The 27,557-nt window shown below is 41.1% G+C and overlaps 1 protein-coding gene across 5 annotated transcripts; it reads left to right on the top strand.

The window, feature by feature from the left end:
• The first annotated feature begins 498 nt into the window (after nt 1-498).
• On the top strand, nt 499-22,698 carry map3k4 (mitogen-activated protein kinase kinase kinase 4). Of its 5 annotated transcripts, none has more exons than XM_023261801.3 (27): nt 499-729; nt 6,589-6,779; nt 6,872-8,295; nt 9,998-10,258; nt 10,400-10,552; nt 10,723-10,880; nt 11,037-11,153; nt 11,259-11,358; nt 11,513-11,596; nt 11,705-11,974; nt 12,065-12,214; nt 12,561-12,722; nt 12,990-13,123; nt 13,830-13,908; nt 14,045-14,123; nt 14,920-15,013; nt 15,342-15,470; nt 17,177-17,280; nt 17,376-17,456; nt 17,565-17,756; nt 17,844-17,914; nt 18,007-18,123; nt 19,100-19,259; nt 19,366-19,488; nt 19,854-19,960; nt 21,355-21,534; nt 21,743-22,697. In XM_023261801.3, the coding sequence occupies exons 1-27, from the start codon at nt 698-700 to the stop codon at nt 21,761-21,763; spliced, it is 4,773 nt and encodes a 1,590-aa protein (XP_023117569.1). In that variant the 5' UTR covers nt 499-697; the 3' UTR covers nt 21,764-22,697. The 5 variants fall into 5 exon arrangements, with proteins under 5 accessions (XP_023117569.1, XP_023117570.1, XP_023117573.1 ...); XM_023261802.3 differs by having other exon boundaries at nt 17,180-17,280; XM_023261804.3 differs by lacking the exon at nt 499-729 and adding an exon at nt 854-1,009 and having other exon boundaries at nt 21,743-22,698.
• Nucleotides 22,699-27,557: the final 4,859 nt, after the last annotated feature.

The raw sequence follows: 27,557 nt of genomic DNA on the forward strand, positions 1-27,557 counted from the left end.
TCCATATGACTCTCATGTTAACAGTAAAAGAAAAGTTTGTATATGTATACGCTAAAAAAACAAAATAAACAGAGGGTTCTTTTGTATACAATACAACATCATTTCAAAATAATTTCTTTTTATTTTCCTCACACAAGTAAAACGATTGCAATAACATTTAACGAGTAGTAAAATGGAAATTGTGTTTAACTTAGTCCTGGTGAAGTCCACAACCATCTGCACATTGATGAGCAGGTGGTTGTTCCCACACTACGCCACACAGCGGCCCAGCAAGTGTCCTCCTGACATACCCCACTCATTAATAATTAACAAAAAAAAATCTCCGAAACAGTAATTTCCTTATTGTGTATATGTGTGTGTTTTAATTATGATAACTCATAATATCAGCCCAGCAATGAGCACGTTATCTGCATCACCCTGCGGATAAATACAAGCTCCCTGCACAGCGATGACCGAGCATGACCTATCCGGGTTGCCGTAGTAATACAAGGCTGTGGCACTCCTCCTCAATGAACGTTGGAAAGATGGCGACGGCATACGCACCAGCGAGAGTCAACTGTGCCGGCGGATAGAAAGTGCTCTAAAGAGACACAAACCGTCCACCTTTGCAAAGATTTAGCAGTGCAAAGTGCGTCTGATATCGCTTAGACATGGTGTAGTCCATGCACGGCTAGAAACAAGAAGCCACCGCTTTGCTATGGAGCCTCCGGATCGTAACAAGCCCAGCAGGTATGCGAATTTGTTGAACAGACACTTCACCATCAGGACCTCGCAGCTGCCAAATAGGGAGCTGAACATGACACTGAGAGAGCTCTATGGCAGCGCTTGCGCATCCCCTACGATTTCACTTCCTGTCAAATAGTGCTACGCGTGCAGTTAATGCATTTGCAACAGTGGAGTTGTAAACTTTTTGGAGCGACGTTTCCTGGCGGATCTTGCCTCATACATTTGCTTCTCGGTTGATTTTCTGTTGCTAGAAAGAAAGGCAAAATGCTCGCCAAATGATAAGGTAATATTCCGGACAGTTATGAAGACTGATAGTGCAACATGTCAGGTAGCAGCTAGCTAACATCTTCTATTAGCTTGTCAGTTTATTGTTCACCCGCAAGTATACTAACAGAAACTCAGGGAGCTGAAATTAAATTACCTTTGCAATGTGGCCTCGTAAGGTAGATTTACAAGTGCGTTTTTGGTCATTTGTGTTCGCCAGCCTGTGCATTTCATCATAACACCGAAGCACAAACTTCGCTGGCTTTAGCTAGCATGTTGCTCCACTGTTATTGTTAATCCTGTAGCTACACTTGCTGCCTGCATTGGCTCTGTGCGGTTTGTGCATTCTTTATTTGGATTGTTATTGTTGCTCGTAGAGGTCTGGTTAAGTAATATATTGCAAATATGTGCAGAAGGTGTATTTCGTATTGCATGGGTTCACATGACAAGGCCACTGAGCGATACTCTCCTGCAGCCTCGCAGGAGAATGCATCCAAACACACATTCATAACATGTTTTTTTTTTCTTGTGTGCACATAATCGCAAACGAAATGCCGCAGTGTTTGCCCCTGACCGCTGGCGACAGACCCTCAGGAATCTGCTGTTGTGTCTTCTCCCCCTCCTCTCCTCCCTTCTGCTGCTCGCATGCAGTTGTTTGTCTGCAGAGTGAACGAGTTTGAAGGCATTTATCACGTAGGATCAGCTCTTGTCATCTTCTGCGATAATCCTGGTTTTCAGCAAATAGCCCCCCCCCCCCCCCCCCGTCGGCTATTTCGGTAATGATTGAGTAGCAGCCAGTTGTTATTACCTTGCACTCTTGTGGCCACTCTGTCGAAGTGGATACACAAACAGCTCGCATGATTGTGCAATACTGGCCCTGTTAATGTTACTGCTGGCCGACGTTATTGCATAAAGGAAAAGTAATGAGCAGCTGATCATGCATTTGCTGCGTGCATGTCAGTGTCACAAGTTGGCGTTGTCATGCGATCAGTACATGTTTTTTTGTATTATTTTATTCCCATGTTTAGTGTGTGCACCAATTTTAGTGGTGAAAGGTAACTGAGACTCCAAAGAGCTCAAAAATGCTTAGCAGTATAGATTGTAGATGCATTCAGTAAGTCTAAATTTAGCATTGTTGGGGTATTTGACTTATTGTCATTTCTATATACAAGCAATTAATGTGAGGGAAGCTGCAGAGTTTGCAGGAATGCAACTTAAATTTGACTTAGTAACAGCTTTGTAAATACATTCAAACTTAACTAAAATGAGTGGCACCACAACATGTGATCCTTTGTAGCTGTCTACCTCAGTGAGTGCATGTACTTAAAACATGTGAGGTCAGTTCAAACTGACAACCATCTAGAGAGAAATGAGCTATGTGCTTGCTTGGCAATTGAAGGCCATCCCTATCTTTGCAAGTACAGAGGTCCTTTGTCAATAATGCCTCATTCTCAAAGTCAGTCTGAAGACATTGTGGCTCACAGGCATTCCAGAGATTTCAGGATGTGGTGTACTGTGTGCAGTAGATAGCTGCCTGGAGCCCCAGAGGCACTCATTGGGTAGAAGTCATTAATGCCTGCATTTGCCAGGAGCACAGGCTGTAGAATACAGATGGACCGTGCTCTAGCATTTTCTAACTGCATCCTATCTCTGCCCACACCTGCTTTAGAGAGAGAAGCTAAAGCTCCTGCATTCTGTCACTCTCATCTGCCATTTCCTTTTAAACAATTGCATCTTTGTAACTACTAAACTGTGACTACCAATGTTCCTGTGATGCTGCAGGCACAGGGTCATGCAAGATTAAAATGCATAAAGAAGCAAAAGAAAGGAAAATAGCGCGTTTATCTGTCTACTTGATTTGGCCTTTATAGTGTGCACAGCTGCAAGAGAAACTGCAAGCTGAGAGTGAACAAGGTGTTGCTTATGACTCTACAGTTTCAGATTAAATTTCAGAGGCAGAGCAGACTGCTGCCTTCTCTACATTTGTGATGCAAGTGGCAGAAGGTGAAAAACTCCCGCTACAACCCATAGTCTGCAAACAGTGTCTACATTTAGATACATTTAGATCATGTGACTTGTTGTGGTTAATGGTATGAACTTCCACTGGCACAGTAAGGTCTGTGTCTTTTCTTAGACTGAGGATGTTCCCTGTGTTTGGTAGTGTATACTGTAGGGTCAGATGGTAAGCACAGTAATGTTTTACAAAGCACTTTCAAGTTGTTATAAATGAAAGTGTCTGTTTGCATATTGTATCCTGTCGTGCAGAGGGAGTCTTCTTTGTTGTGCATGCACAGTATGCTTTGTACAGTTGCATGTAGGAGAGTTTGGGAGGTCCACTCCTGGCAATGTCACTCTGTTCCAGAGAAGGGTGTGGTCAAGTATGTCGTGTTCATTGTTTCTGCATTCTGGCAGCCTGTGGTGCAAAAACTGATTGCTGCTTCAGCTCTGCCAGTTTATCAGGGATTGACAGGAGGTCAGAGATGCATACTTTTGCATGCATTATCAACGCTTGCATTGAGGTTACCATACATGACCACATGTTTTAATTTTTTTTATTTCTATGGGCTCAGCAGTGAACAATGGGTTCAAATTAGTAGCCAACAAACACATCCTTTTTACAGTGGGGGGTAATCAAAATCAGCATTTATCCTACTGAGCATCAGTTATGCTAGCATGACCTGATTAAAGCGAAGTGTGCTCCTACAAAACCCCAGCCACCCTCTCCTCCTTTTCCTCTCTCAAAAAAAAATCCCCTTTAGTTTGGGCATTGTGAGCAAGTGTGCTCACTAACCAGCTGTGTGGTATTCAGCTGTGGGCCTCACAGGCCACGTGTCACAACTACACAATAGAGTGCCCCATGCTGGTACAATAGTGTGGATGGTTGGTGTCAAAGGTCAGGCCCCCCTGACTCTGGCAGCCCTTGGTATCACTGCTTCAGTCGCTATACAGAAAAGACTCGATTTTGTGCCGTTTATTATTCAGTCAGTGTTTCTGCCTGGGGGCTCTAGCATTCCACTGGCCTTTATTGGAACCCCAATGAGCCATCAGATGAGCCATTGAGAGCAGCCAGACACCATCTGCAGTGATAATTCACTAGTGGCAGCCAGGCAGGGACAGCTTGAGGACCATAGTGCAGCTATGGTTAACTGCAGGACACACAGGCGGGCAACTCTGTCTGTGCAATCTGCAAGTAGGTTGAGGAATCCAGAAGAAGAATTTGCGCAGCCTTTACTGCAACGGCACAATCTGTGCTTGAAGTGTCTCATGGCAACCTAACAAACAACCGGCAGTGATGGCGTCATTGGTTCCGCTTTCATTCCTGAATGATTTAGTCATGCTCTTCTGCGTAGAGAAGTGTCTTTTTAAAACTCGGTCTCGTTCCCTCTCACATGTATGTACTATTTCTGTCCTCAGGCACCACACACCCATGCACACTTTGGAATGTTTACAAATGTTCGCACAATCGGATCATAATTATGACGGATGCAATATGAGCGTGGTAGCATAACAGGTTTGGTAAATACTTAGTTGCATAATTGCACGGTTATGTTTCCTCTTAAGCATTTACTGTATCTGTTTTCTCATGCAGCTTCTTGATGCCAGCCACAATTTTTGTATTGCAAAATGTGTCTGTCGTGGTGCTTTAATGTCTTATTGTAACACACAAAATTGCTCACTGTGTCTTATTGAGTCTGCATACTGAAAAGATCACTTTTATGTCCTGCTCCTGCAAAACAAGCCCCTTCAGAATTTCTCATACAAAACACTCATAATGGATCCAGTGTATTTTCATGCATGAGTTAGTCTGTAGCTTCAAGACTGCTGTGAATAAGTTGGTTGTACTCATATCATCACTCTTAAGACATTCAACACAGAACTAAACAATAAAATTCAATAATATTGTTAAAGAATAATAACACCCACATTTAGAACAAATAGACAACCTAGGAATAATTCATTCAATAGTAATGCAATTAAAGATTTCATCGTAGTTAGCCTCTATCATTCTTTCATTAATAGCTTCTAACCTGACTTCTTTTGGCTCTTTTTGTTGTTAACATCTGGATTTGTAACTGCTGTTGCACAATATGGCAGCAGTGTGAAAAAAGGAGCTTCTGGCTGCATTAGTAACGTGAGACGCTTTGCATGAATGCACCCTAACCCTACTACTATTAAATGAATGTTGTGTGTGTTTCATTGTGATCTGTGAACAAACACTGAGGTCGGTATGTTTCCTTTATGATTCTTCTTGATTTTACCTCAGCTTGAGCACACAGGATTTGCAGCAGGTGTCTGACTGCCTCGCATGTAGCTCCACAGCTGCTGCCAGACTCGGTGTGGGTGTGTGTGTTTGTGTGTGCGTGTAAGTGTTTGTGTGTGTGCACATACATCTGTGTGTGTGCAGAAAGAGAGAGGGAGATTCTGCTATGGGGCAGATGGGCAATAGAAGTCTGGAATCTCTGTCTCAGTGGCTCCGTGAAAAGCTTAAGCAAGTGATTTTCAGATTAACCCCCTTCCCTTGACACTCACACTCCCCCAGTGAAAGTGATACAGCCCTACCCCTTTCAACTCTGCCTACACAGACACTAGCAGGCACGTGTTGGGGGAATGCTTTGCAGTCAGATGATCGATGGAGGGACACATGGTCACCAGCATAGATATCGCCCCCCCTATTCTTTGTCTTTTTTTTTCTTTGAGGGGTCAGACCTTCCAACCTTTCTCTCTAATCCTATTAAAAACCCTCGGAAAGGCATTAGGAAACAAAGCTCTGACATTATAATCTGCAAAGGCGTGCTGCTTGCACCCTTGGTTTTCTTTTTTTCCTTTCCTTTTTTTATCAGAAGGAAGTGTTTTGAAGGACTGTACTGTTTTTTTTCTGTAGAAATAGATACTGCAAGGGTGGTTCATTACTGCAAATTCACAGTCATGTCAGATTGTCACGAGTGTCAATAATGTCCCTATCCTTTTTTTGGGGGTTGATTCAAGATGTACCATCATTTCATGAAAGTAGCATTGCTCTTTTGCATTAGTGTTGTATTTCCATTCAATCAACAACTTCCACACACTTGGTGAGTGAGTCTTGGTTCTCTTAAAAATCCTGACTCTTGCAGTATGGTTGATGACTCCGCAGGCAGACTTAATGAGGGTTACTATTTCTCCCTCTCTGGTTGAGCTATTATGTCTACCTAGACCAAGAGAGTTTGCCCACAGCTTATTATCTTGCATCTGGATGGCTGTGGTCATGCACCGAGCATTGCTGCTATACATTTAGGAGGCAGCCAGTCAGACTCCAAGGGACAGACAACTCGTCAGTCTGCTGTAGGTAGCTGCAGACGTTCAGTCTCGTTGCAGTTTAGCAACCTGCTTGCTGTGGCATTCAAGGAGATTTGCTGTGCAGTGTTATGGGTGCAAACAACCCAGCACTGTTTGACCTTCTACACACATTTTTTTAGGTTTTGGTTTCAGATATGGCTGAAATAGTTTCATGATGCCAAAGCAATGACTTGTTTTCAGTATCTCTACTAAGTTACACTACTTTTGGTAAATATGCAAATCCAGTCCATTTCAGTAATATGTTCTTTTATGAATTGTTGATAGGCAGGTGAAGCCAGTGAAAGATGCATCCCAGCAGAACTTGGATATGGATGAGTCTTGGGACTCTCCCAGTGAGGAGGAGGAAGCTCTGTATGGCACATCACCTCCTTATACCTCCCGTCAGATGAAACGCATGTCTGGCAAGCATCAAAGGAACAGCCAGGCGAGGAGTGCTGGTCGGTCTCCAAACAAAAGTAAGTTATTAAATAGATTTGACAGAAAAAAAGCATTTTGTAAATACAGTTGCAAATGCATTGTACTGACTGGGAGTCTATTTTTATTCCAGCCGACATCAGCCCATCTGTCCTGAGAGAAAGTCCTAAGCCAGCAGAGCCCCCTGAGGAGCACAGCTACAAGCAAGGCAAGAAGCAGAGGGCCACACAGCGCACCACGGAGAGAGACCACAAGAAAACCTTCGAAGGCTCCTTCATGCTGGATCCACTCTCAAAGTCGAGCCATTTCGGTGCCCTCAACATGGATCCCCGCAAGCATTACTTGAGTTTGGGTTGCAGCAGTGGCAAACTTCCTGTGACTGTGCCCCATATTACCCGGACCCATCGCCAGACATCCAGGACAGACTGTCCTGCTGACCGCCTCAAGTTCTTTGAGACTCTTCGGCTGCTGCTCAAGCTCACATCTATGTCCTCTAAGAGGAAGGAGAAGGAGCAGAGGGGCCTAGAGAACATGCCCTACTTGGGTCACAACAACGAGGTCATTTGGTTGGAGCTGCAGGCATGGCATGCTCGACGTTCCACCAACGACCAAGACTATTTTCTTTTCACTGCCCGCCAAGCAATCCCTGACATCATCAATGAGGTGCTGCACTTTAAGGTCAACTATGACAGCCTGAGAGGGGCTCAGTGTTCAGGGTCTCAAAAAATCCTGGGGGACTATCAGAGTATTCCAGATCTACTCTGTGGAGAGGAAAGGGAGCCTGCTGTAGCAGAGACCAACCACTGTGGTGTAGATCCCTGGGGCTTTAGCGCCTGCCCCTCATCAGCGATGAATGCGGCAGAGCCATTAGGTTCTGGCTCTGATTGCAGAGAACATCTCCAGCGCCAGCGGCTGGCATTTGAGCAGGTCAAGCGGGTTATGGAACTATTGGAGTCTGTGGAAGCTTTGTATCCCTCTTTGCAGGCCCTACAGAAGGACTATGAAAAGTATGCAGCGCGTGACTTCCAGGGCAGAGTGCAGGCGCTCTGTCTGTGGCTGAACATCACGCAGGACCTCAACCAGAAGCTGCGCGTTATGGCCACTGTGTTGGGCCTCCATGATCTGTCCCGTATCGGGTGGCCTGTCTTTGAGATCCCTTCACCTCGCTGCTCACGTGGAAATGAAGAAGAGAATGAGGAAGATGAGGAGAATGACTCAACTGCCACTTTTACAGCTGAAAGTGATGGAGAGGACAGGGATGCTGAGGAAGAGGAGGGGGAATTGGGACATGTAGCAGAGGGAGAGTTGTCTCCCACTCTGACTCCTAAATTTGCCCGATTGTTGTCAGAAGAGGAGTTTCTCCCAACTGCCACTACAGGAAGTGCAGAAGTGACCACGGGAGGAGTATTCTGCCCCACAGCCATTTACAGGCCGTTTGTGGATAAAGCCCTGAAACAGATGGGACTGCGTAAACTGATCCTCAGACTGCACAAACTGATGGACCGCTCTCTTCAGAGGTCCAGAGCAGCGCTGCTCCGCCACACTCCGGCGCTGGAGGTGAGGCTTTCATTTCTTTCAGTGCACATTCAATTGTTACAAATTTATCCTAATCTTGCAAGAAATAGAAATAAAATAAACTCAATAGCATTATTAAAGCAACGTCACAGAATGTTATCTGTCTATAAAACAAAGGTGTTCTGGTGTCCTGTGAGGATAAAACCATGTTATAGTACATCAGTTAGTTTATTCTTAGTATTTTGCAGACTTACATGCACACTCTAAAATAAAATAGCAATTAACACCTGAATAATGAATTGATATACATACATAACACAATTATTAAACTAAAAAAATAACTTTTTTTAACAGCTCATGGGGAAAAAGGTAAAATATAATGGAAAAATTTAATCAAAAAGCATCCTATTAAATGTTTTTGAAATAATCTTCCAAACAAGCAGTTATAAGTAAAAAGACATCGCGTGTCCTGGAACATTGTATTAGCTTTTTCTGACAATTTCCTGACATTTTATTGAATAAGCCATTACAGATTACTCAAAAATAGAAGTGTTCATTGGTTAAATATGTGTTTTTTGTTTTTTTTGTTTTGTTTTTTTTACATTTTTGTAGATAGTGTGCATTGTTTGCCTGTCATGGATGACTACAACTGGGTTTTACTTAAATGTCTGTTCATCTTTTCCTTGTAAACGGTAAAACAGAGATAGTCTGCAGCTCATTTCTCCTTCAAGTTCATTAAAGGAGTAATTTAATGCTGTCGTGCTTAACACCCAAACTAAGGACAGTAGTCTTTGGTAAATTTGCAAGAAAGGAAAACACTGTAAGGTCATGTAAAAGTCTATTGAAAGCTAAATTATGTTTCATGTAGTCACTAATTTGTCGAATAACAATTCAGGGATTTGAAGGTTTGTTTATCTCGTGCTCTGCAGTAATTTATGTAGTGAAATGCAGTGTGATGTTACCTAAGCTATTGCTAATTTATGTAAACACATTTGCAATTAAATGAGTGCCATTGTCCAGATAGAGTGATAATACAGTGCTCTGTTTCCAAGCAGTTGGATAGCAGTTTTGTCTGCAGTCTGGAACTCCTATAAAGTGGAGAGCAAAAGCAATCAAACAGCTAATTGTAACTTTTGCAGTGCAAACGTTAGTAATTTAATTAGGCACTTGTATAAACAGCATTTGGAGGAGTTCTCACTGGTTGGAGCTTGCAAGAAGTCTGAGCCGAGGCCATAAACAACAGAGGATGTGTTGACACATTGATATGGCTAGTAAAAGCAAAAAAGGCAGTAAAGAGCAGAGGATTGTTACTGAGTTTATTGCAATGAATTACCGGTTCATCTGGGTGACAATTTAATGGAGCATTTTAGGTCAATTCAGACACTAGCCCCACCACCACCACTGCCCCACAGAATTGTACGACAATAAATTTGAACACTTGTTGGATAGCACAAGTCGTGGCTGTACATCACTGCACTTGCACAATTCAAAGTTTTTGGTAACATATGTTATGCCTCACGGTCTAAAGGGGATGCATCTTTGCAGAAAATGCCCGTCTGGGATTTAACAGCTATGCTGACTCAAGCAATAAACAAACGCAGTTTAAATGATAATTATTAAATAGCAGACTAATTTACTGTCAAGTGTTCACTCTGGTAATACAGGAGAATATTCCAGCACTCATTAGTGATAGAGGTCTGTAAGACATGCTGAACAAAGCTCACTGTGCCCCTTCCACCTGCAGTTTGCAGACTTCCCAGACCCCATGCTGTACAGCGATTACCTGCCAGAACTGTCACGCCACGTATCCTGCAGTGGTCCGACTGATCCAGAGCTGGGAGCAGACCAGGTGTCCTGGGAGGACTTGCTGGATATGGATCTCCCATCCTTCCGTCCAGCATTCCTCGTGCTGTGCAGAGTCCTCCTCAATGTCATTCACGAATGCCTTAAACTACGACTTGAACAGAGGCCTGCTGGAGAGCCCTCACTGCTCAGTATCAAACAGGCAAGCAGCTGCTGAAACATTTACTCTCTAACCTCTACCCCTCACTGAATGACTGAAAACTTTTTTAATCAGACATATTTTAGTTCTGCTCTATGATCAACATATACAATTGGTCTTACATGTATTGTCTGCATTTTGCAGTTGGTGCGTGAGTGTAAGGAGGTTCTTAAAGGTGGGCTACTGATGAAGCAGTATTATCAATTCATGCTGCGTGGCGTGGTGACTGATGCTCAGGGCTTGCAAACAAATGCCAATATTGATGAATTTGAAGAGGACCTTCACAAGATGCTGGTGGTAAGACCCTTAACCCTTCTCTCACCTGTACTTGAAGTTACAGAGTTTAGATAGACAACCTTGAGTGTGAAATAACTGTAGAGAAAGGCTTGGAATTGTATGCACTACTTAACTGTTAGTTGTGCATAAAAGATTATGTGGTTATGTAACATCTATGGCTGTTTTTGTAGGTTTACTTTGACTACATGCACAGTTGGATCCAGATGTTGCAGCAGCTGCCTCAGGCCTCTCACAGCCTAAAGAACCTGTTAGAGGAGGAGTGGCACTTTACCAAGGTCATCACTCCATACATTCGTGGAGGGGAGGCCCAGTCAGGGAAGCTTTTCTGGTAAGTGAACCTGTAGTCCATCTAAAAAGGAGTGTTTTATAGTCATCTTTCTTTTTCAGTCATGGCACCTGCATACAACACAAAATGACCTAAGAAACTCTAATAATAATAATACATTTTACTGTAGTATGATACTGAGTAATCTGCTCTTTGCAGTGACATTGCTGGGATGCTGCTCAAATCCACTGGAGAGTTCCTAGATGCTGGTCTGCAAAAGAGTGGTAATGAATTCTGGGAAAGCGCAGATGATAGCACCGCTTCAGATGAGATCAGGTAGAGGGGATTACATGGTTAATAAATTTTAATATGAAAGTTGGTAGTGACATTCTTTGTCCCGCTGGAGATATTTTAAACACTAAACCTTTTAATTTTTCCCAGGCGGTCGGTTATCGAGACTAGCCGGTCGCTTAAAGAGCTGTTCCACGAGGCCAGGGAGAGAGCGTCCAAGGCTCTGGGCTTCGCCAAAATGCTTCGCAAAGTAAGAGACCGCAGTGAAGAATTTGCACTTCCTTGAAACAGAAAGCCACAATAACGCTGCCTTCGTACTTTATCTCTGACCCTGTTTTCTTTGTTCACCGAAGAACTGGGTCTGCCTGTTCTGACACACACTATGTTTGCTTCCCTCTCTGCAGGACTTGGAAGTTGCTGCGGATTTCAGTATCACTAGTGGGGTGACTTGTCTCTTGGAGGCACTGAAGAAGAGAAACTATGTCAAGGTGTGTTTGATTTATCTATTTATTTTGCTAATGTCACACATTTCTGATCTTGGCTTTCTGGCCTCAGGTCGTTTACATAACTATTTGACCTCCTTCCTTGATACTCAGGTTCAGATACCTGGTTTAGAAGAGCTCCAAGTTTTTGTACCCTGCAGCGTGATGGATCAACGGCCTCTCATCCTGCAGCTTCTTAATGCAGCTGCTGGCAAAGACTGCTCCAAAGAGCCGGACGAAATTACTGAGGACGACACCTACCTGCTCATGAGTAAACATGGAGCTGGGGATTCCACCACTGATTCTGACTGGGCTCAGTGGGACGGAGAGCTTCTCAAACTGGTCCCACAGATGGAAACTGTTGACACGTTACGGGCCATGAAGGTAATGTGATATTTTATAACTCAGTCTCTGTGTGTGTGTATTTGTGTGTCCTTTATGTACAAGCATCCCACTGATCCAATGTTGTTTCAGGTGAAGAATGTGCTCCTGATAGTGATGCAGTCAGCTCACCTGGTGGCTCAGCGAAAGGCCTTTCAGCAGTCCATGGAGGATGTGCTCAGTCTTAGCCGGGAGCAAACATCTAGTCAGCCTCTCATTGCGAGTGCTCTGGAAGAGCTCAAGGTACTTGCATAATCACACGCTGTGGTTTCTAACCCATTAAAACACTGGTTTATTTTGTGCTGGTGCAAAAACAGGTGCATGTCAGTGTCCCACTTTCATGTCTTTATTTACTGCAACTGTTCATCGCTTAGCCTGAATATTTGATCATGAAAAAAAGACAGTGAGCCACTTTCAGGTGAGATTTTAGAAGCACTACCTGACGGGGAAATTAAACACTCATACCTGTCGTTTTTCCTGTTTTGAATGTCTTCACGTCTGAATTTTAGGCTTTCTAGAAAAAAATGTATTAGGGAATAATAATAAAACCTTCTCTTTCTTGTCCCCATTGTTCTCTCTTCTACTGCAGGATGAGGCACTACAGCTATGCATTAAGATTAGCACTGCAATTGACCGAGTGGAGTACATGTTCACCACAGAGTTTGAGGCAGAGGTGGAGGAGTCCGAGTCAGCCACTCTGCATCAGTACTACAGGGAGGCGATGATACAGGGCTACAATTTTGCCTTTGAGGTAAAAGTCTGCAGGGATTAAGAACAAAAGCCTGTACTGGAGAACCTGCACATCAGACCTATCCTTTCTTTTGCTTAGATTTGAACCTTGTGACATAACAGTCTACGTGTCTACTTCTCCAGCATTGGTGTAGTTATGGATTACAGTTAACAAAAGGACAATAAAGCTACATATGAAGTAAATTAAATGTGAAATCATCAGATGAGGAAAAATTGAGGCAGTCATCCTAAATATATCCCCATTTGTTGTTTTTTTTCTCACCTGTAGTACCACAAGGAGGTAGTGCGGCTGATGTCAGGGGAGTTCAGGCAGAGAATCGGGGAACGCTACATAGCTTTTGCCCGCAAATGGATGACCTATGTCCTGACCAAATGTGAGAGTGGCAGGGGCACCAAGCCCAGGTAAGGCCATACATTCTGTAAGCTGAGCGTGTTTGCAGTTTTAAGTTATTTACTTGTGTGTTTTTTTGCTATCTGGATGGATGAAGGGTTTGCCAGCTAGTGTGTTGCTCATTAGTGCTTTTTGTAGCATTGCTATAGCAAAGTTTATCCCAGGCCCTCTAGTGGAACATCCACCTCACTGACCAGCAATCTAGCCTACTGGTGCTATTCTGTTTTCTGCATAAAAATGACATCCTCCATTCAAGTGCATTTATTTTAGTTCTGTCTATCAAGAACTTTTCCTTTGAGCCTTAACAAGCTACCAGGACAACGTTGTATTCTGTTAATAGAGTAAAGCTTTCTGGCAAGTATAATAGAGACCTTTCTTATTAATATGACAAATATGCAAACAAAAACAGGCACGCTTATCCCCGAGCATGACTCATTTGTCATAATAGTATTATTTGTCATCCAACATGCTTCTTAGAAATGCATTAATCAATAGCAAAATTCAGATCTAATTTAATTTCATTCATATATCTATACTCACATATAGTTTTGATCAAAAACAATTGATGACCTCTCAATTATGATACTCAGTCTGGTTCCATTGTTTCAGTTTTCACCCCATACCTACCTGCCTCTGTGCAATATCATTCTTCCCTTTTTTTTTCTTAAACATTGTGGGACACACTGACTGACTGACTGTCACGTTTCACTTCCACAGGTGGGCGACTCAGGGTTTTGATTTTCTTCAGGCTATTGAACCTGCCTTTATATCAGCATTACCAGAGGATGACTTCCTGGTAACGTGGCCTGTTTTCTTTTCTGTTTTCTTAGTTTTCGTCTTCTTTTTTTTTTTTTTTTTTACATCTTCCAAATAAGCATGTTCAGGATATCATTATTTTATTGCTAATTAAAAATGTCCTAATATTTCTGCAGAATTTGCAAGCATTGATGAATGAATGTATCGGACACGTGATTGGAAAACCTCATAGCCCAGTTACTGGCCTGTACCTTGGTAAGATGCCCTCTGTGATAGACACCGCTGGTGACTTCTGTATATGTAGTCCAGGACTGATTACAGTTCATATTCTGCTGCCAGTTAGTAACCTGTATGTCAGAGGAATGGGCTGTTACACAAAGCAGGCACAGCAACAGTGACATTACAGTTAATTCCCATAGAAAAGAGGAGAAGCATGCATATGACTGGGAGTTTGTTAGCTTAAGTAACCTCAGTGGTTAGTCAAACTCTTGTGAACATCCGGAGCAAGTGTGAACGTGTGCTACTATGACTGTGAGCAGGGTTGGTATTGAAAAATGGGCATGTTTGCTCAGCAAGCATTTCCTGATTAAATAAAGACTAAAAAAACAAATGTAATTGTAGGTAAAACAGTTTCTAAAACCATGCTACCTGAAGAATGTCAGGCATAGCTTTGTTCTTTCCATTTAAGGCAAATTCAAATGCAGTGTTTATAGGAAAATGAACACCAAATGTGTCCAGATTTATTGGTTGTGCAAACTACAATGTGAAGGCACCGAACTTGTACTAAAACGGGTTCACAGAGCTAAATGTTACAGCATCTTTCTTTTTCACATAGATGTCGTAAAGCAGTGCAGTATCCTGACTTTCATGTAGTCCAAATAACCTACCCACTGGATTTATATTGTTGCAAAAGGATGAGCGTTGTCATCCTTAGTGCAGAATTAATGTTAGTCAATTTCCTATAGCCTTGAGTTCCATTCAGTAAATGCATAATCTGTTCTTTCTATAAGAGGCTTGACTAAGTAAATCATTGGGCATTTTTTCTTTTCAGCTCCCAGGAATAGTCCTCGTCCTGTAAAGGTCCCTCGCTGCCATAGTGATCCACCAAACCCCAATTTATTTATCCCTAATGCTGACAGTTTCAGGTAGGTGACCACAGTTCAGGTTGTCACAATAATCTGTGAGCCGTCTGTGTTTTAATGTTGTTTTCTATCATGCATGGCTTTGCTTTTTTACCTTGTGATGTGGCTCTGTAGTTATTAAGCTTATGTGCTATGTGAGCTTCTGTGTGTGTATGCTGTGAGTATGTCAGCAGTGTTTGTTTTGTTGTTTTCTTAACCTGTACAGTGTCTTGAGTGAGTGCGTGTGTCTCTCAACCAGCCACCCAGTCACACACACGTATCTATACACATCCCATGCAAGCCACCTTATCTCCCAAGGCAGCGCTCCTCAGTTTGTTTTTTCACCACACAGCTCTCGAAGTCTCCCCTGCGATCTCCGGAACCAGCTGTTCCCCAACGGCCCTCGCCCTGTCCCTGTCCCTCAGGGCCCAGGGGAACACAGCCACACCAAAGCACCCGGCAGCACCCCCAATGACGTCAGGTAGCTTTGCCCCCAAGTAGAAACTGTTGTCAGAACACAGTCCCAGAGGCAAAAACAAAAACTGTCAAAAGTTTTTTTGCAAGGCTTATGGCAATAGAAGAAGGAAATGCTTCATGTTAGGATTCGAAATCTGTTATTTGCAGCACCTAGGGCACTTTGTTCTGTATCGGAGGGGATTCACTGAATTCTTTATGACAATAAGCACGAGCCTGGAGGCAAAAAGAATTTTTCCTACTCGTCGAATCTGTGATGTTATGCCAAAGTATAGCTTTAATAGTGAATATCAAAAGATGGAATAAACACTATGCTTATTATAGTATTCGTACAGAGGATATATTTTAATTATACTTGCTGTATTTCTTCTGTTGTTATTTTTGTAGCTTTATTATTTATATTTTTCACTGACAGACAACTCATTTGCTGTTTTAAGCCTTCTGACTCATCTAAACAAACAAAATAAATTTAGTTATTTAGACTGATATTGGGTCAACTGCTTTACCACAAAGTCAGTTTCCTGTTTGTTGAAAACTTGAGCATGTACAGGCTCTACATTGGTACATCACAGATTTAAATCTAGTTTTGTAGTTTTAGAGGAGTTTGAGTTTGGATATATACTTTTGATCTTTTTGATCTTATTGAATTAAACAATGAGGCATTTCCCTTCTACCCTAAATTTCACTTTGCTTAAAGGAATGAATCAAAATTAACTTAAGCTGCGCTCACAGCACATCTGTTTACGTGTGATTATTCTAATCTTGAGGTTTACTAGAATATGCATCTAAATAATCACTTGCCTGGCATTGGTGTAAGCTACAAAAGACTGTTCCTGAATTAAGAAAAATCTCAGAATGGACTTCATTAGCATTACTTTTAGGCTTCAAAGTCTAACTGTGGCTTTTACAGGCTCTGCAAAATGTCACCAAACCAGAAAAAAGGCCTCACACAAGTCTTGTTACTGGTCAAGGGAAGAGACTGTGATTGTTGTGCATGGTGTGAAATGAGCATTACCTCACTGAAAGAGTGGTATTCTGCTTTTTAGTGCTATTTACATCAGTCTTGCTTTGATGCTGGTGATTCACTGCTGTTAGATTTGCTGGTGTGTTAGTGTGTGGTATTGAATTCAGAACATGCTATCAATGGATTTGATCCTAAAGTGTGAATTACTCTGATGCATGCTGAATTGTTAATGTGCTTCAAAAGGCACACTGTGAGTAAGCTTTTTTTTTCCCTCTTCAAAAGTCAGATGGGTTTTTTTTTTTTTTTTTTTTTTTTTTTAACATTTATCTTGAAACCCTAATAACATATTCTCAGACATTAAGATTTCTGTGTAGCATTTTATTGCTGGGATTATTTATAGAGTTTATAGTAATAAGTTTTATAATAAACACAAGTGTGGGAATATTTTCTCCAAAGACAGAAGAATATGAAGTCATTGGTTTACATATGATTTAAGATGAATTCAGAAAACAGTGTCCCATGCTGTTTAATTTCACACGGTCCATTTAATTTAAAGGAACCACTTAGTATATGAAATTGTAATTAAAGCATAAAAGTATATCAACAAAGTGCTTTCTTGTCGCAGAGACTGCACTCTGTTTACCTCTAATTTGGCCATCAACAGAGAAACCCCCTGGACTGAAAATGCCATCAGAGCTAGTACTCTTTGACTGAATCACAGTGTGGCTTCAGTTTCTTCCATATTTTAGCAGGGGTTCCAGTTTCCATGAGAATGACCGCCTGTCGTCAGTTGCAGCAGAGTTGCATTTCAAATCTCTGAGCCGCCACTCCAGCCCCACCGAGGACAGAGAAGGTGGGTGATCCCACATTCAGTGATATGCAGGGTTCGGCCTACATTGCATGTTAGCCTTCCTTGGCTGAGTTTCCTTTTGTGATTTCTTTCTACAGAACCTTCTTATCCTAAGGGAGACCCTAACAGTGCTGCACGCCGAAGCTGGGAGCTCCGCACCTTCATCAGTCAGTCCAAGGGTGAGATTGTGGAGTGATAAAGACCATTAGATTGACTAAATCATTAAACATTACTTTTTACAGAATGAAAAATAAACACCAAATCCTGCTTACTTTTTCTCCTCTCAGACACCGCAGCACGACAAGGCCCCATGGAGGCTGTCCGTCGCTCAATTCGCAAGTTCGAGGAGAAGCGGTATGCTGTCATGAAGCAGCGCAACATCATTGGCCAAGTGTGTCACACACCCAAGTCCTATGATAACGTCATGCATGTTGGGCTCAGGAAGGTGACCTTTAAGTGGCAGAGGGGCAACAAGATAGGTAAGGCTACGTTGGTACTGCTTTGGCTTATGTTGTGTATTATTTAACACGCATACAGTGATGTTATGTTTGTGTGTACGACAACAGGTGAGGGCCAGTATGGGAAAGTGTATACCTGCATTAATGTTGACACTGGAGAACTGATGGCTATGAAGGAGGTATGTAGTTCAAACTTAATTCAGTAGTTTTCAAAAGACAAACCGTAAATGCTGCAAGTGGTGACACACGTTCCTTTTGTGTTCTCATCTAGATCCGATTTCAGCCGAATGATCACAAAACAATCAAAGAGACTGCAGATGAGCTGAAAATATTCGAAGGCATTAAACACCCAAACCTGGTGCGATACTTCGGAGTTGAGCTCCATCGGGTAAGAAACTTACATTGAAGCGTCATTTCAGAGGGGTGTACCAAGAGGCAAGTTATGTTGAGCCTAAAGCCAGAGTTTTCAGTATCTCAAAGGTGACTTTCTTTTAAACTGAGTTTGAATTTGAATTACAAGTAGCTTTACTCTTTTACACCCTTACTGATGATGTTCTCTCTGAACAATACAGATTCTCAGCAGAGGGAATACATTATGTCTGCAAACCTGTTGAGCTGCATGTTAGTGATGCCAATGAACAAAACCATACAATTACAGTAGTGAAAGCTGTATTCATGGTGTTGCCACAGGAGCCAGCATGCACTCATTTGATGATGCAGACGATGCATAAATATGCTTCAAGTCTTGGTCCTGATTTGCTGCCAAGTGTGTTTCTCACTGATTAGAAAATTGATTACTATATTTGTATTTATCACAGAAAATATTCAAACAATACCATTAATTTGGTCATGAACTGAACTGATATCCATGTATTCATCTTTATGGAACAGTGTCAGACCTAAGTGCTCTTGTTGAGCATCATGTTTAAATGTTTAAGGGCTGTAATGTGCAGCTGCCATGTTAGATGTGAGCAGCCGCATTGAGAGGACACACATCTCCAGCAGCATTCCTCTTTCACATTATTTGCAGTAACAGCACTAAGTTATAACTATAAATAAGTTTTCTATTCTTCGTAGCTCTCTATTATAACAACCAGCACTCCATTGGTCCATTTTGTGCAGAAGAAGAGTCAAATATCACATCTGATGCCCCTTTTATGGAAGCATGCAGAGAGCTTTATGAAGAAAGTTAACAAAGTCGATAACCACTGTCATGATACCCATTATCTCAGATGAGGGTTTTAAGTTAGCCAGCTATCACAGAAAGCCTGGCAATGTCAAACTTGCTCTGTAGTACACATCTTGAATATCACATAGGCAAGAGTGAGGTAGTTTGGTGTAAATTATCATGTGATCACCTGTAGGAGGAGATGTATATCTTCATGGAGTACTGTGATGAGGGCACACTGGAGGAGGTGTCCAGACTGGGGCTGCAAGAGCATGTCATCAGGCTTTACAGTAAACAGATCACTACAGCCATCAATGTCCTGCATGAACATGGCATTGTGCACCGCGACATCAAGGGTCAGTGTCATGTCCTTTTTCGTTTTTCCCTTCTTCTCAGAACAATTCAGAAGGAACTCGGCAACCATTTCCCCATGATTATTCTGTCTCTATCTCTTTATATCAGGAGCCAACATCTTTCTGACGTCATCGGGCCTGATTAAACTGGGTGATTTTGGCTGCTCAGTCAAGTTGAGGAACAACACTCACACCATGCCAGGAGAGGTGAACAGCACACTGGGAACAGCAGGTAAGAAATTACATCTTCTGTTGTGTTTGCCGACTGCTACAAGGGCGTATTTAATTTTTTCCCTTTCACCAGTGGATCTGAGCCAGTGGCTCTGCTCTTGTCTCGTCATGGTGGAGAATATGTGATTCAGATGTTGAAAATTCTATGTCTGGAGTTATTAGAACTCTTATATTCTCTTCTGGTGTATTGATCCAGTCTTTTACATATATAATGCTCAATACAGTCTATCAGCTTAATCATTGGTCATATGACATTATGCTAAAATATAATGTTCCTGTTAAACCTCCCTATATGTTGTATTTTTTGATATTATTAATAAATTCTTGTGTTCTAATTGTCAGTTATTTCTTCTAATATTTTTTCAGCCTACATGGCACCTGAAGTCATCACAAGAGCAAAGGGAGAAGGTCATGGAAGAGCAGCAGACATTTGGAGTTTGGGCTGCGTCCTTATTGAGATGGTGACTGGAAAGGTAACACAGTGACGGAAAAGAGCTTCCATACACACACAGTGTACAATCCACCAACTGCAGGTGTTTTGCCTTAGTCATGCATCGTTAAACGGTTCAAAAGAAATGCTGATTCATGGATATTTTTCCATGTTGGTGTAAGCTGTTGGTTTCTACTCAAGGAGAGGGGAAAAACAGATGGAAATACTTGTGTTACTGCCTTAGGTTATTGTAGCTCGTTGTTACTGAAAACAATAGATTCATAGTAGATCAGCTGTGGTTCCCACCTGCTATTTTTATGTTTTAGTCCGGTTAACTCTCTGAAGCCCCGAGCAGTTTCTGGGCATTTTATGCTCCTGTCACCCTGCAAGCTCATTTTTCACTGCAGTATAAAGTTCTTCACCTCTATGGAAATGGCACAGCCATGACTAAAACTAGGCAGAGCTCAAAACTGACTTTTGTGCAGTGTACCAAAGTTATACTGCCACAATCATAAAAAAATAAGAAAAGAAAGTTAAATATCGTTGATTATTTGTGCAACCATTTTTCCAAGCATCCATTAGTGTTACAAATAATGGAAAGCATGTTGGCTTGACATTGATAAAGTACTACTTACATTTTTAATTTGCTTTCAAAACTGTCTCCTGTCTGCTATGTATAAACACTTCCAGCAGTTCAACTGAAATGTCCCTGACTTTTTGCCACGTAACTGTAGGTCACAGCAGAGACATTAATGGCTTCCCAGTTGTGCCAAGGAGCACAACATTTTTTGTTTTTAACAGAATTTTCTTATTTCAAATTGTTTAAGTGAATTTATGTATAAAGCAGGTTGAATAGAGTGACTTTGATTAAATATCCTAATTTTTAAACTAAGATTTGGTGGTGTTTTCCAAATGGAATTGCATGTCACAGATGAGTAGTTCGTAAAGTTGGAAACTATTTTTTAAATCTGATTTCTACTTTTGCCGTTTTTGGTTCTGACAAGTGGTCTAATTTTGGAGATCTTTTTTTCTTAAAGATAGCATGCCTTTCAGTCCCATTGATGGGTTTTGGGGTTCAGAGTGTTAAGTGGAATCTTATTTAACATCAATTTTGAGCTCATTTTTATTCAAATCAAATTTACACCCAAATGTTAGGCTATGATATGCAGTTTCCTAAAATCTCTACACTTTGGCTACAAATTGCTGCTCCGGTCTGTGGAGCTGTTGCCACTTCCAGAGTGAAGTACTTGTGGTTCTAATGATTCGTCCTAAAGTTACAAAAAAAAAGTTGTACAGCTTGTAAAAAGCAAATTCCTGCCTGCATGCCTCAACCCCTTATTTCCTCCCTTCTTACCACTTCAGGAAATTCACTTCACCAAAAGACTAAACCTAACACAAGGAAGTGACTCATGTTCTTAACTTTATCTCCACCTGCAGAGACCCTGGCATGAGTACGAGCACAACTTTCAGATCATGTACAAAGTGGGCATGGGCCACAAGCCCCCCATCCCAGAGAAGCTGAGTACGGAGGGGAAGGACTTCCTTGGTCACTGTCTGGAGAGTGAACCCAAGCGACGCTGGACAGCTAGCATGCTGCTAGACCACCCGTTTGTCAAGGTGAGATACTGTCATGGTGCGCACTTTGAAGGAGCCCTTATTTTCTTTACGCATTTAATCACATCTCATGAGTCGACTGTCATGGCTTGACTGAACATTCCTTAGTTTTGAATGATGACTTTCAAGTTTATAAAATAATGTTTTGCAGTTGGGTAAACAGGTCCTTCAACAAGCTCCTATTACAGCTGCTGTCTTTTGTCTGCTTTAGGTTTGCACGGACGAAGAGTGAACGAAACCTCCTTTGCGGCTTTAAAGTTTACAAATTAAAGCACTACTGTACATGCTGTTGGCTCAAGAAAAAAGAACTGTGGATGCGTAGAAGAGGGACTTACGGCTGAAGGCACATGGAGTTAAACTGAGGAACTAATACAAAATCATTTCAGAGAACAACTGGATCGATGGATTATAGAGTTGTTGTGTCTGTATGTATCCATGGACCGAGGGAGGAGAGTCGGGGTGGGACTGTACATACTGTAAGAATAGGATTGGCTTTAATTCATGTATAAACAATATTGTAAAGTTAAAGTAACTATTGCCACATTTTTTTTGTTCTCACTGGTGAAGAGACCTCTGAAAAGGCATTGAGGAATACTTTTTTTTGTGTTTTGTTTTTAACAAATGGGAGGGTTGTGGGTGGGGAGGGGGGGGACAAAATCTATAGCACTTTTAAACTGTTTACCCAAGGGAGCAGTTGAGTAGAGGAGGGAGGATTCTTATTTCAGTCGCCCTTTGAGGCTGAAAAAGGTGTGGTAAGCCTCAGTGAATGGAAGGAGGCGCTGGTTTACCTTTATGAAATGAATACCATCCAAATATTCACATAGATTTATCTCTTGTCATTTAGCAAGCGCGGGCACTAGGAAGGATTTTTTTTTTTTTTTAATGTGTTTTTCTTTGCCTTTGCTGAGGAGAAAATGTCAATTTGGAGCAATGTTCAAGTCTACTGGTCACCAGTGAAGAGCTGTTCATGTGATTGGAGCGTAGCCAACTAAGAGGAGATCGGGGCCTGCTCTCCCTCCCTGCTGCTGAACACAAAACATCCATACAACCACACACAAACACTGACACACCTTCTGGTCCTCTGCTGCTCTTACAGTGTTTGCTATGTACAAACGATATTAATAAACCAATCGTTTTTAAAAAAAAAAAAAAAAAAAAAAAAAAAATCTTATTTGTGTTTTATCATTAGAATTCTGTTAATTATCAGTATTATATTGGTCCGTGTACGGATCTGGTAATTGGATTTTCCGTTCTGAAACGGGTATTGAAAAACATAAAATGAGTGGTTATTTGATTTTCGTTTTAAAATACAAAAATTAAAATTGAAATACAAGGCATTTTTCCGTTTCATGATCAAAAAGGGATATACGTTTTTTTTTTTTTTTAATGCTTTGATTTTCGTTTTATATTTAGAACAACAAGAGTAAAATCAGTAAGAGACAGAAACGAAAAAAGGTCCGTTTTTTCATTTTCTGAGACCGGAAGTGATCATCAGCAAGTGTGGAGCCAAACAGAGTACGGTGCATAGACTGTACATACATTTTTTTTCGTGAGTTTTCATGGTCAGAATGAGAGATCAGGTGGCCGATCTTAAAATAAATCAATATTGATTTTTTTTATAGAGCGTTAAAGTTTTGCGAAGCCAGGGGGCGGGACTACTTGATTGACAGTCCGGTCTGGAATGATTGACAGGTCCTATGGAGGAGGCAGCAGAGACTCTGCTCTCCTCCTTTCGATTAATTCTGATATACTAACTGTTGGTTTATTCAGCGGTGGAGCAGCAGAACATTTTCCACAGACAGTTTTCCTGCCCGTTGGCTTGTTTTAACCAGTTTTCTACCTTCGGCTGATTCTACCAGCAGACACTGAAAGGACTCTAATAGTTCGGTAAGTAAATGTTTATTTTCGTATCGGTGCCGCTTTTAATGCACTTTATATGCAGCTTTAGTGTCAGATATAATGTGTGCCATGCACTCCAGATGTTGGTGGAGTTTGTTTCAGTGTGTGTTGACCAGAGAAGAAAGTTAGCATAGTAAATATTAGCTTTAATGTTAGCGATGCTAACCGAGCTATCTGCTCAGTCGTAGCTTGATTAAAGCTAACGTAGCATCAAGCTAATGTGTTGAGTTTCATGTAAACAGCTGAAGTGTGTTGTGTTCCTGTAATGTGGTTCATTAAGTTCATAAAACTGTGGCTGGTTGACATTAATGTAACGTTCAGGAAACTTAAATGTGATTAAAACAGTAACGTTAATGTTCTAGTTGTCAAAAATCAGCTTTAATTTGACACTAAAACAGACTGATAGCTTTAAATGACATGAGTTTCATTAATTTGTTGAAAATTGTCTCGTTGTGATGTTGCTGCTGATTCATTAAAAGCAGATGATCCGTGTTGAAGATACGTTTAGTTCTAGTATCAGAAGTACAAGAAGGAAAATGGAAGTTTAGTTCTGCTACATCAAAGATTTCAGGATTAAAATAACTAAATGAGTCTTAATGCCTCAAATTTTATTTTTACAATAAATAAATAATGAAATAATCACAGATAATAAAAATATAAATAGCAGAGAAAACCTGAGAGAATAATTTCCTGAAAAGTCTGTGAAGGAAAAGCAGCTTTTTATCCTGAAAGATCATAATCAGCTCCAACATCTGCATCTGACAGCATCAAGTCAACCAGAAAGAAAAGAAAAAAGAAAATGACTTCTTTCTGATCACATCTGTTCCGCTGCTCACAGGCTGCTGCTGCTCACATTCTTCACATTTATAGTCCACTTTTAAAAGTTCAGCAGACAGGTGCTCTGCTTTGGAGTGTGACGATGTCGTCTGTGATGTGGAGTGTGAAGTTTCCGTTTCACCCACAGCATGCTTTAGGGCAGCCAGGTCGGACTTGATGTTTGAAATACTGACCGACAGCTCAGATTTAACTGTCTGTAGTTCCGTTTTGATGGGTGTTAAACTTTCACTCAAAGCCGCCAGGAGCTGGGTCTTTAAAATAACCGCCGGTCTCGTTACAGAGTGAAAGTAGCAGTTCCTCCTTAAGGGCAGAGATTGCAGCATCTGAGGGCCTCTTCAAAAGAAGACGTAGTTGATGAAGGCGTTCTGGAGCAGGACCAGAAGGACCACGACCAAGCAGCCTTGAGATCTTAGGCAGCGTCTCCCTCAGGTGGGTGTCAACGGTATTCACGGTCAGGTCTGTGGTAATCCCGTCAAAAAAACAAAACAGAAAAAAATCTAGATTATAAATCAACATGTAACCAAAGCACTCTGTGTATAACGCCATAGTATAGGATGTAGTTCAGAAAATGTCAAAGTATAGTACTGTATACTTTTCAAGAATAACATAGTATGGCCTGTAGTTCATAGTGTAGCATGTCGGCAAAAAACAACTGATTATTATGTGGTTCAAAAAGTGCAAAATGATAGGATGTTGCCTAAAATTGTCATGTATGATATGTGGTTCAAAAAATGTCATAGTGCAGTATATTGTCAAAATAGTATGTTTTCAAGAAAACATCAGAGTATAATATGTCATCTAAAAAATGCCATAGAATAATATTTCATTGCACAAGTAAAAGTATAGTAATTTTCAAAACGGTTCAAATTCTTATAATATGTTGCTAAAAAACAAAAAAAGCTAAAACAAAAAAAATGTCATAGTAATATGTCAATTTAAAAAGCCTATAGTATAGCATGTGGCTCTAAAAACGTCATAGTATAGCCTTTGGTCCAAAAAACGTCATAGTATAGCATGTCGCTCAAAAAACCGTCATAGTATAGCATGTCGCTCAAAAAACCGTCATAGTATCGCATGTTGCTCTAAAAACTTCGTAGTATAGCCTTTGGGCCAAAAAACTTCTTAGTATAGCATGTCGTCCAAAGAACATCATAGTATAGCATGTCGCCCAAAAGAAGTCATAGTATAGCATGTCGCTCTAAAAACGTCATAGTATAGCATGTCGCTCTAAAAATGTCATAGTATAGCATGTCGCTCTAAAAATATCATAGTATAGCATGTCGCTCTAAAAACATCATAGTATAGCATGTCTCTCTAAAAACGTGATAGTATAGCCTTTAGTCCACAAAAGGTTGTTACGTCCCGGCTGTCTGAAGTAGGTGAGGAGCAACACCAAAACAGTCCAAACGCTGATTTCCAGAGGGTTAGACGAGTATTTATTTGACAGAGTAAGTTTACAACACATGTGAGGGGTCTAAAAGCAAATGGGTGTTAGTAAAATAAAAATAAATAAACAGAACTAAAAGTGAACTTCACGTTGACATTGATGGGCATTCCAACCAGGAACAAAGTAAAAGATAATCTATACGAAAAAAAAACTCTTCCTGTTCACCTCTTCAAGCCCAAAAACATACCGCAGTAGCACCCTAAACTAAAACTTCCAGTGGGTTCCCTGTTTTCCTTTCTGAACAATTCAAAGGTCCCTCTCTATCTCCCTACACATCCACCAACCACTGGAACACATCTCCAAAGTTCTGCCAGGCCAGCTCAGCTTACCTTCAGAAGAAGTGCCGCCACCTGTCAGATGAAGGAGCCTTTTGAGAGGCAGCTGGCATCGTGATTGGACTGTACTTTGGTCTGTTCCAATCCAGCTTCAGCTCCAGAGACGGCAGGCGGGACGAGTCAACGGAGGCCGGGTGGACGAAGGCATGCAGCTGAGTACAATCCAGAAAACAACAGAGGAGGAGTGCAGGGCCAGAACAAGCAGAGTAGCATCGTATGTCTCTTAGAAAACATCATAGTCTCGCCTTTGGTATGAAAAAACGCCATCATATACATCGTATATTGTACAAATAACAAGTCAAAGGAAAGAGACATACATTGTAGATGTAGTAATTGTGGGCTGACTGATTTACTGATTATCAGTATGTTATTTTTTACTGATTTACGGTAATAAATTTTAAAATGGCGCTACTTTGGCTCTGAACATTTATCTACCTGTGGTCGCTCTGTCTTCTGGAGTGATTTGATTGGTTATACGTCACGAATAAAACTCCTTTAACTTAACATCTGTAAACAAAACAAAAACATATCGATAAAGTTTTCTGTTAGTTTGTGTTCTTCTCAGTTTAACTTCAAGATTTTAAATACTTTCATTTACTGCAAATGAATATCTACTCCAAATGTCTCACTAATAATCATTATCAGCCTTAAAAACCCACAAAACACCCCTCTATACTCCACCACACTTAGTACAGTCCGGTTCCCCCTTCTATAAATCTGCTTGGAATCGTCGACTTCCTGTTTGTCAAAGTGGCCTTCTACCTGGACAGGTTTTGTTGGAGCACATGCAACAAACATTTTGGGTAACTGCACATTAATATGGATGGATGACACTGAATTAGAGTCTGTTTTAATGAGACTGAGTTAAGATATGTAGCTCTGTCATTAAATAGGAAATTATTTCTCAGAATTCACAGAGAAAAGTCTGAAATGTTTGCTAGGTTAGCGTCCCACATGTTCTTTGGCTCAGCTAAAGCTAACTCTCTCCAACTTCTGGATCTCTTGAGTTGCTTGTTGTTAAAATATCTTACTAGAGGTGCTGAAGCTCCAAAAGTCTGAGATGTTTGTTCAGAATAAGCTCATTCTCAAGTCTTATCTGAACTGCCCTTTTTTGTTTTAACCTTCCCTAAACTTAGGAGTTCATGACAGAGCAGCACATCCAGACTCATTCTCATTTATGTAGAGATTAAACTTCAGTGTCATTCATTGATGTTAAAGTGCAGTTTTTCAAATGTTTGTTGCACATGCTCCTGACCAAACCAGTCCAGGTGGAAGACGATGTGAAGAGAAAGCTCCAGAGGATGAATATCACACATTTTTTTGTGGAAATAAATGTCCTTTAATTTGACATTGTCATGCAAATGATGTTCAAATCTTTGAGTGTTTTGTTGATGTTGGTTTCTAAATGTTTTTTGACACTCGTCCCCAAAGATTAAAACCTTCTACGGCTCACAAGCTGCAACAATTCACACATTATCAACTATCTTTCTGACTAAACTAAGATAAAA

The sequence above is a fragment of the Amphiprion ocellaris genome, chromosome 16, assembly GCF_022539595.1.
Source record: "Amphiprion ocellaris isolate individual 3 ecotype Okinawa chromosome 16, ASM2253959v1, whole genome shotgun sequence".
NCBI lineage: Eukaryota > Metazoa > Chordata > Actinopteri > Pomacentridae > Amphiprion > Amphiprion ocellaris.